General features: G+C 31.8%; 1 protein-coding gene across 4 annotated transcripts; it reads right to left on the bottom strand.

Moving 5' to 3' along the window:
* Window positions 1–714: 714 nt before the first annotated feature.
* On the bottom strand, window positions 715–4,083 carry LOC106417677 (probable 2-oxoglutarate-dependent dioxygenase At3g49630). Of its 4 annotated transcripts, none has more exons than XM_013858454.3 (12): window positions 3,829–4,083; window positions 3,594–3,709; window positions 3,375–3,493; window positions 3,016–3,079; window positions 2,856–2,923; window positions 1,894–1,952; window positions 1,663–1,807; window positions 1,529–1,548; window positions 1,382–1,428; window positions 1,223–1,303; window positions 1,057–1,146; window positions 715–978 (listed from the first exon to the last, which is right to left on the bottom strand). In XM_013858454.3, exons 1-12 carry the CDS (start codon window positions 3,863–3,865, stop codon window positions 826–828), a joined length of 999 nt encoding a protein of 332 aa, XP_013713908.1. In that variant the 5' UTR covers window positions 3,866–4,083; the 3' UTR covers window positions 715–825. The 4 variants fall into 4 exon arrangements, with proteins under 4 accessions (XP_013713908.1, XP_013713909.1, XP_013713910.1 ...); XM_013858455.3 differs by having other exon boundaries at window positions 1,081–1,146; XM_013858456.3 differs by lacking the exon at window positions 1,223–1,303.
* Window positions 4,084–10,989: the final 6,906 nt, after the last annotated feature.

The raw sequence follows: 10,989 nt of genomic DNA, 5'->3' as shown, positions 1-10,989 counted from the left end.
ATGAGTTTTTTTGGTTGATTAAATGACATTATGTCCAAATTTATTTAAGGATATTTCATTAAGGTAACTGAAAAAGACAAACAATAAAATAGGAAATTTAAATTCATTTAAGCATCTCTATTATTAAAAGAGAAGTACCTTTTAAAAAATACCCCTAAATTTCTAACTTATTTACACTTTCATGCCACTAAGAATTAAATTAAACTACATATTTTAATGCTTGTCTTTTCCAGTTAAATTAATGAGTTTTCCTTAATCAAATTTAAACTTAATGTCATTAAATAAACCTACCTATTTTAATGCTTGTTTTTTCTAGTTAAATTAATGAGTTTTCCTTAATCAAATTAAAACTTAATGTCATTAAATGAACCTAAAAATACATCATATTTAACGTAGCTTATTACGTATTGAACCATGCATCATATTTTTAGCTTATTACGTACCTAAAAATACATCATATTTAACGTATCTATTTACCAACATATTGGTAAATAGATGGTTTAAGATGCCAAAAAATTTATTTACTTGGTGAATATAATACATCACATATTACAAATACATTATTTAGTTAAATAAATAACCAAAAACCAAAAATTCAAACCTGCGCTGGCGCGCGGCTCAGAGACTAGTATTTCATTAATGTAACTGAAAAGACAAGTAATAAATTAGTCAGTTTTGTTCGTTTTAGGATATTTCATAAATGCAACTGAAAAAGACAAGAAAAAAACAAAGTTTAATTAATGAAATAAGAACATTTTCAAATGGGTACTTCTCTACATTATTTATTAGAATCCGAAATCCAGCCCGAAAAGAAAACCAATCAAATTAACTGTATTCCAATAAATTTGCGAAGGTGGTTTGGACTTTGTTAACGAGATGCTCTCCATATACAACTCTTTTGGGAACCTGAGATCTTTTATCTCCTGGATACTTCTCTTTGAAGATTTCCAGTGGCTCAACCATCGCGTCAAAGTTAGTCTGTTCGAACAAGATAAATGATTCAAAATCCGAGTTGAGAAATACACAAAAATTAACTGTTATACAAGTTTATTGCACCTCGTAAAAGAAAGCAATGCATACACGGTATAGAGGAGCATTATTGATCACTCTATGAAGTGTGGATTCGTATACTCCATTTGAAAGTATCTGCATATATGATTCCCAAATGTTTTCAAGAATTGTCAAAACGAAAAGAGAGAAAGAGAGAGAGAACAAACAAAACCTTTAACATGTCACCAATGTTACAAATAAATGATCCAGGGATTGGAATAGCTGATACCCAATCACCAGCCAAGTTTTTCACCTTTTCCGAGACAAAATAAAATCTAAAGCCATTTTTCTAAGCAATAAAATCAGAGAAGATCATGGTAATAATATATACCTGAAGAGCAGTTTTATCATCGTCTTGATTTATAAGCGTCAACAAGCCTACAAATCACGGATTTTCATAAAACCAAACCAGCTATGATACAAAAAATATATGATGATATATATTCAGTATCTTAAGTATGAGTTGAAACTTACTTACCATAGTCAGTGTGAGCTCCACTGGAATTTTGTAAACAAAAAAAAGAGACGAATTATCATCCGTTTACCACCTAATAGAGTTAATCAAAAAGAAATGTATCCGTGGTAAAACAATAATGATAAAAAGTTTATTACCATCCGATAACATTTTCTTGGTTTACACCTGGATAACCAATTATACGCATCACCCAAAAAGGATCCCCAACCATTTCTCCCTCAAATTCATAAGGTGATCCACCAAGAGCTAAGGAGATTCCTCTTAGGATGTTTCTAGAGAGATCTTGAAACCATGAAATAATCTCTAATTAAGTTGGAAACAAACATACACACAATAATACGAAATGGATAAAATAGACGAATACACACCTGTGCATAACTTAATATACTCATCCATCAACCCTTTGTACTCTTGAGAATTATCTGGCCTTCAAATAAAACGTCACAAAAAGGTCACAAAGAGAAATATAGTTCAAAGAAAGACAAAGCTAATGTAATCAGTTAAAATGGTATGACATTTTTTTAATATTTTGACATATTAAAAAAATCGTGATTTTCTTTTGCCATTATATATTTATAACATTTATCAAGTGTTCAAGGTTTCAGAAATGATTTCAATTTTTAGTATGAGCTTTATTTTCATTTTAAATACAACTTGAAACACCATTAATCTATGAAAACCAAAATTTTGGTGTTTTAATTTTTCACAATTCTATTATTTGACTAACTTTATTCAGTTAAAATGTTTCATATCCTATCATTTGACTAACTCTACTCAGTTTAAATGTTTTGGCCATTCAGTATATTCTAATAATTTGACTAAGCCATTATTCATATGTATGTATCAAAGATTGTTAAAAATATTTTATAACTATCTATCTTATTAAAACATAATCATCATTTGTAATAACATTACGTATACGTGTGGTTTACGATTTGTGCCACTCAAATTTTAATTATTTAATCTTATAATTTTTTAAAAAAATATTTTTTAAATAACCAATTAAATTCATAATTATTATTAAATATATATATAAATATTAAATCAGTTTGTGTTTAAAAATGAAAAATACAAACTAAAATTATTATATTTTTAAATGCGACAATCTTAACTTAAAAAAATATAACATTTTCATCAAAATTTAAAATTTAAATATGGGAACAACTAAAATTAAATATTTTTATTTTTATTTGAATTTAATTTTAATTTTAATTTTTAGGGATAATCTCACCTATTACAATCTAGTATTCAATTAAAGCTGGTAAAATTTCGTCTGTCCCTTTCGTTTATTTTTTTACCAACACAAAGGTAAATGCAAAAATATACTTACCACTGGTTTAACCCTTCCAAGACCTTTCCAGTTTCCCCATACTTTCCTTGCTTGAACTCTCTGTAACACTGCCCATAAATACATATTAGTAGAATCACAACTGCTTGATAGATCAAAATTGTTTATTAACACATTGGCTAGTACGTTGGACACCACTTACATCAATTGCTTCGTGGAAATCTTGTTTCCCGCTCGTATAGTTCACTCCAATTTTCTGATATCCTCTGTGTAACTCAACACCATTAATGATCCTCCACAAAAAACAACAGCTACGAACGTATTAAAGCATACAATTTTTGGTTTTCTGTTTTAATATGATGTATCTTTATTTTCAAACGAATATGAAGTTGTGTCTTGTTCCTGGTCTCTTGTACTGTTGGAAATGCCACCAAACTCTCATTAAGTAATGCATCGCCGATAAAGTATATATTGTGTCTATCGTTGTGAACAAAATAGATGCGTTGTAATTAAAACGTGATACACGTTTTAGATCACTTTTTCAGATATTTGAAAACAAACCTATATCCAGCTGCTGGAGTAATCTTGATCTTAAGTTTCTCCTCATATGGAAGCTCGAAGAATCGATGTGTCATCTCTTTCACCTTCCTCATAAGACTCTCCGAAATTCCATGACCAATCTGCTCCACCACAGTCACCAGTCGTCCAAATCATCAAACCATGCAGAACATTTTCATAAACCACAAGAAAAAGGTAAATTCAAATTAACTTTTTAGTTACCACGTAGAAGAATCCGACGTCCCGACAAGCCCGGTCTAGTTTTCGGACAACCTCCGCCACGCCAGTATCGTCCATCATGTCGGGATCATCGCATTTGACAAGTAAAGGACTGATGTCTGCAACAACATTGTTTCATTATAGTTCGAATTCCCTTGGCATAATATGAAATGAAAGTTAATTTTAATGATGAGAGAGTGATCATATCTGCAATGAATCTAGGTTTTTTTGAACGTACCGATAATTGGTAAGTGTGGCTTGAAGTTTGTAGCCATCTCAGATGCTAGACATAGAGGAAAATCTTGGCGTTGGTCTATTATATAACACTAAAATACAAAATATCCTAAATGGTTATTTTCGTAATCTTCGATCAAACCCCGAGTTGTCTCTTAAGATCCTTAGAGGCCAAAAACAGCTAGCTAGGCTGCCACCGCGGCCCCAGTGGCCAGTGGGATCGATAGCCCGTGATCCGTTTTACTCCACCATGTACCATATCCAAACATATGCGACAATGTATTATTGGTAAACTCCAAAACGAAACAGATACGTCAGTATTTAAAACGTTTTGTTGAAATTTGAATATATTTTATAAAAAGACCGCAAGATTCCATCCATCTGCCATAGTCATTATTTTATAACAATTTGCAACGTTCAGTATATATACATTGTTTTGTATATACTGGATTATAGTAATCATTTAAAAATTTAACACCAAATGTAAGTTACTTAACGAGTACTAAAGATTCTAATTAGCATAATTCTTATACATTATTTCCATGCGTTGAATATGCGCCTCTACGGTATAGAATCTCTACTATATAAAATAAACTAAATTGAAGCAATTCTAGGTGTGCCACATAAGACAAAATATTCAAAACCAATCATTTGTCCATGTCATCAACGTTGTTAAGCTGTTGGGCCACGAATATGTGCTACGTAATAGGCCCATTAATTTTAATGACCAGTTTGTTTTATTTTCCTCTTCCTCTAACCTAAGTTGTCACGGCATCTACAAACCCTCCAAAACTCATCGTCTTCCCATCTCTTCTGTATAACGTCTGCGACGGTAATAATGATGAATCAAAACTATCCTCCAGACAAATCGGCGTGTAACTCTCCACATCCCCCCTCTTACTCAATGATATCAATGCCTCTTGAAGATCCCTTAATTAATCACTTAAATGAAATGCATCTCATCTCTCTCTTTTCCCTATTGAGACTATATATATATATATCCCAACCCAACAATTTCTTCCTCAGCAAACGCATCCCATCACTATGGCAAATCAAACGGCAGTCGCCACCGTGCAATACAAGCCATTCTCCACTTTTGTTTCAGCAGGACCAGGAGATTCCAAGTTGATGTTTCGGCTAATCTATTTCTAGGAAGCTTGCAATAATTCCAAAGGAGGCATTCTTATCGAAACCAAGTACGTGACAGTCGATTTCTTTAATGATCATCTTCCACATCGGCTCTCTCATGTTCCCTTTCCCCACTACATTCTTAGAGTTCCCTGCTGGCGAGTTCTACCAAAAATTTAGTGAAACGTGTAGTAGATACTCACTTATCTTTTTCCTCCATTTAAACCATGATTAACTCTACGTTCAAATTCTCATTTCTTAAATAGATAAAGACACCTACTTAAGCTTGATTTAAAGATAGATGGAGTCTCTAAAAATGATAGGAATCAAAGGTTCGTAAGTTTCTAATCTTCTTATGACATCTACGTTTTGCTGTTGCTTAGGATGGTTATCTCTCAAAAAGACATGATTGCTTACCACGAACATGCCGGAGAAGCCTCAAATTCACACCCGCCTATGCTCGATGCAGTGTCAAATGAGTTCTGGAAACAGAAAATTGTGAGGAAGAGCAATGGAGCGGATATCTACAGACTACAGAGGAACGTTAAGAAACGGTACAGGTTAGGTTTATATAAAGATGGTTTCGAAAAAGAAAAGACGTGTGTTTTTAAGCTAAGACACAAGAATTTGGTAAGATTTTTAGCAGTAACTTGATCGCTTTGGTTACAGAATCGACCGGTGGAGAAAATATTAGAGACTCACGCTCAATTCTTCATTGGCTTCGTCATGGAGAAGAAGATTAGGAGTGGTTATAGGAGTTGTATAAGGTATGTTTTATCTATTCGAACAATTGCCTAAGATTATATTTGATCTGAATGCAAGTAGTGTTTTGTTATCGATGATGATCAAGAACCATTGTTTTCTCAATTCAAGATTGGAGATGAAACCTACTCATCAAGTTATAATGGCTCTTTCTTCGAAAATATAAAATACAAAAATTTCAAGTTACGTGTGTTTTTGTTTGTGTTATCATCTACAGATATATTTAACTTTGGATTCTTTATCTTGAAAAAGATTACAAATCTAAAACCTGGTGAGGAACACGAAGATCCAGAAAGGAGGTATGTTGAGTAAATAAGAGTTTATGGTCGGATAACTTAGAGAGAGAGTGGTTGATGAGAATATGAAGATTGAAGAGAGAACATTGGGGAAAATTAAGTAAGTAATTACACTTGGACTTATGTTCACTGACAAATCTCCGTCAAAGCAAATCAAGCTTCTACGCAGATTTATGACATGGTGTTTCTTCGTATGAGTCTAGCTCAAGGCATCAATCAGATATGTAATTAGGTTGTGTGTGTTGAAGAATGGAAGCTCTACTCTTTTGTTTTGATTTTAATAGATAAGATAGTTTTGTTACAATTTCAAGAAATATTTTGTATACAACCAATAAAATTGCACCTTATTTTTTAGGTAAGACTTGCACGTACACAAATAAACATATCTGTTAGCTGGTTTATTATTAGTCACCATTTTCAGTCCAATGTAATCTCTTTTATATAATTAATAGACAAAACCATCTGTGGATACGCAAATGGTTCTAACGAGACATCTAATGAATCTAAGGTTATAGGAAAACATGGATGAGCTGACATGATGAAGAGTTTTGCTCAAGTTTGCGGGATCAAGACTTCTTCTAAAAAACACACGTACGTATTATTTGTATAACTAGGTAATGAAAATATGAAAAAAAATGTCAGCATACAAAAAAAAATGCTGTAAAATTCCGAGATAAAAAATTTATATTAAATGCCTATGATCAATAAACAAAACTTTCAATAAAAAAATAATAAAATGTGTACGTATACAAGAGAAAACAACAAAACATACATTTAATCGTTAAAAGTCATGAATTTGAATAATATTGTTTTAACACGAAAACTCAAATATTGGAACAACACAACATATATACACTCACCAAATATAATACTATACATTACTATGAACTGAAAATCAATCAAACAAATCTGTTAACTATGAGCAATAAATCAATCAATTTAATATTATAAAAAAATCACAAATAAAATCAACCAATTCTTAGCCATATTTGTGATTTTTGGTATAAAATAATGTAAATTAAACTTTAAATATTTTTTTAAGAAAATTAAATTTAAAATTTATAAGATACTATACGCGCGTAGCGCGGAAAATGAATCTAGTAAAGTTTAATAGTAGTTATTAAAGTTAGAGATAATTGGTCCAATATACCTTAGTGAACTGGAAATTAGAAAACTACCCTAAAGTTATAAAAAATTCCCGATCACTGTGTCTTATTGTGCGTGTCTTGCCGGAAATGCCCCTACAACTAAGTGAAGTACGATGGAAACGTGAGGAGAGATAGATTGGTTAGATCTTTATAGTACAATCGTAGGATTGCATAGAGATGTAGGTCTCCAGCTAATTTCTTCCCCATCCACTTGTTTGGTTACGCCATTGTAGGGTCTGCAGCTATTATCTTCTCTTTACACTTGTTTTATTAGGTAATTATGTAAGGTACACTAAAAAAATTAAAAAAAAAATCGGAGAAAGTCTGTGTATAACAGATTAAGTATGGCATTGACCATACGTATGTGGCATGTGTGATCTTACAACGTAATAGTTTATATTGAATGTTAATGTTTGATCTTATCTGGTAACTATAAATGTTTGTGTTATTTTCATAGTTGACCTGCATCCAAAGTCATCATCTATACCTTATTAAATCCAGCTGGAGATTACATGACACATGCACCAGAGGCATACACACGTGGATCTCTAAACATAGCATCTCAAAATACAAAGTGTTATCCTGGTAGGTCAAAGAAGATAAGGATTTTGTCAAATGGTGAATTCAAAAGGTAGACTTCAGCTAACTTCAGCATATACCAAACATGCATTGAAGTTAGTTGTTACTAATAGTATTAATCGTTATTGAAAGTTCTTAACATCAATTTGCTTGTTCATGCAGCAAGGTGTCATAGGGCGCAAAGCAAAGACTTGTAGGAGGTGTGGTGGAACGGATCACATTAGGTGAAACCATTATATACACTACACGAATTAACTCTTAATTCGAACTTTAGTGGTTAATCATTACTGATGAAACTAAAAAAGAGTGAGAAGTGTGAGCATTGGTGATTGTATACAAAACATTTAGAGTAGTATATATAAATGTTAGCTGTTAAGTATTCATATTATATGTTAACATCTCCGGACAATAATAATTGCTACGATAGAAGTTAAGAACTAGTGAGATATCGTTACAAAATTGGATAACTTAAGCACGTAAGGATCACTGTAAAATCATATATATTATTTAATGTTAGATACTACTATAAAAGGTTAATGTCTAAGTAATAATGGTAACATTAATAAAGTACGTTAACTTTTGAAAACCGACTGGCTCTCTCTTTCCTTCTTCTCTTTGGCCTCTTTTTCTTTTTGCTTCTTCTTTGCTCTCATACGGGCCAGATCAGCTGCAGTGGAGCCTCCAACAAACATCATTTTTTGAATATGTGACCTTTCTATATTAGCCGGACAAGGTTGTCAACATTCTCGTCCTCAACTTTTTCATCCCAAATCAGGTCATCTGGGGAGTATGTCGTATCCGCAATAATGGATATCACCTCAATCTGAAAACACAAACAATCAAATCAATTCACACTTTTTAATGTAGTGGTTACAAGCATGATAGCGCAGCATAATTCCTTACATTCGGCGACTACTACATAAGATAATTATTAGCCGTAATTACTTATCGTATCAGTTACCATTCATAATAGCTTTCATTTGTTAGCCTTTAACTAAAATCAATAGAGTAACTTAAATAACTAGTGACAGTAATAAACGGTTTATTATTGCTGATACAGTTATCCTCTGTTACGTTCCTTCATTAGTGTAATTCAAAATGAAATAGGTCAACATTAACTATTAGCAACTAAGATGAAATGTACTAGTGTTCTTGGACGTTACTTTCTGAGATAACGTTGAATTGGTAACCTTAGCCTCTACTATAGTAACATTAAAGATAGTCTAGCATGGTATCTGGAAATAGTATAAGCAAATCTTGATCAATAACGTCTACTACATATCTTAGATGGAACTTTCTGAGATTACATCCACTTTGATAATTATTCCTATACCATACAAACATTGCGGATATTTCAACAAGGTAATGAAAAAGATTATTATTAACACCCACTAATTCGCTTGGAAGTTACGCTTGAAATTACTAACCTTGGCTTCTTCATCTTGCTCTCTAGCATGAGCTGGGTTTACACCGTAACGAACGGAAACGGGAAGGGGTGGTGGGACATCTCGCTCTTCTTCTTATTCTACTTGGGAGTCATCTATAAAGTAGAAATAAAATTACTTGAGAAATATGTGTTAAGAAGAAACAAGATTACATTGAAGCGGCGGGTGTGGTGACGGAAAGGACGAAGGTTGAGGTTCTAAGTGCCGTTGCGCACGAGCTAGAAGAGTGTGTCGGTGACGAAACTCATTAGGATCAGAGTAGCTATTGAGATTAAGAGACGCATAGTGAATCTAGAGACGTTGCTTTTGTTAACAATAATCCAAAAAGAGTTTGTGAGATTGAATCTATCAAAACTCACTAAAAATCCGTGATAATTACGAAGAAGGAGAAGTGAAAGGTTCTAGGTTTTATGAAGAAAGAAAAACGAAAGATTATGCCTTTTAAGCCAAAGAAAACTACAAATATATATGTAAATTTCTGTCTCTACATTTACCCTTGACGTCTTTTGGGGTAATGATGAAGTACAGTGCATCATGGCGTATAGCATAGGGTCTCAGGTTCCAAGTCTATGATACAGAATCTGAAAGTACAAATAGAGGTGTTGAGGTTGTGTAGGGGTGTTTTGGTATTAAAAGAAGATTAACAGTGGGTAGGATATTTTACTAATTTTGACAATTTATGTGTGTATAGCGCCTAAATTCTCTTAAAGTTAACCAATAAAATAAGTAATGACCAAATTGAAGAAACGCAATGTGATTATTTTTCCGTTTTGAGCTAATGTCCCTCATGAGCATCTATAAAACACTATACAAAATTTTTTTGCTCACCAAAATGGAATTTCAAAACTTTAAATTTAAATTTATATATTTTATTTACATTTTGATCTTTATGATTACACATCACATTTATAATTTTTAAATTTTTTATCTTTGTCGTTTTACATTAGAGGTTGATAATAAATCCTGTGTAAGTTTGGCAATTGGTTAACGAAAATAGTCCTTTAGCCAAAAGAAAACAGCAATGTGGTTATTACAGCCCAATTTGCCCGGTTCAATATCTGGTCCAATCAAAACGATTTCATTTCACAATTTTTTTCATATTTCAACAAACTAAAGTTGGAAGATATCTTTCTGGAATAATTTATTTAGAATATAATATTAATTCTTTTAGAATATAATCAATTAACCAGTTATAATGAACAAAGTTAAAAACAATTCTATATATTATTTTCTAAATGAAAAGACAAATACTTATTTGTCTCCACATTCTTCGTACAAATGCATCAGTTTGTACAAAAGCCTTTTTAATTCGAATAAATTTAATATTCTTTCAAAAAAAATAGTATTCATGATGAAACTTACTATAAAGTAGATGTCTATACATTTAATGAGGAGATTGCCTACTGATATGGATGTATGTGTATACACATGAAAACTCATAAATGTACATTGATAGAGATCTAATTTTTTTTTCTCTTTAATTTTTCTTCACTATTTTACAAATCTCTTTCTCTCAATTTTTTCTATCACATGGCTATGCCGGATTTTTTTTTTCATTGAAAAGACGATGATTTAGCTTCTTCCTGATGAGAGATTAAAACGAAAAACATACGTTTTAACATACACATATTTATATATAAAAATAAGTTCGCAAAAAAAAATAGATGTTTATTTTTAAAATAAAAATTAATATTTTACATTGACAGATCTAATTACTTTTTCTTTTTAGTTTTTCTTCTCTTTTTTGCAACCATTTTTTTGGTTATGCTCCAAATTTTTTTTTGTCATTGAAAATGATGATTATTTT

Source organism: Brassica napus, chromosome C8 (genome assembly GCF_020379485.1).
Source record: "Brassica napus cultivar Da-Ae chromosome C8, Da-Ae, whole genome shotgun sequence".
Lineage (NCBI taxonomy): Eukaryota > Viridiplantae > Streptophyta > Magnoliopsida > Brassicales > Brassicaceae > Brassica > Brassica napus.
Note: the sequence above shows the minus strand (reverse complement) of the source record. Positions and strands in the feature narration are given on the sequence as shown.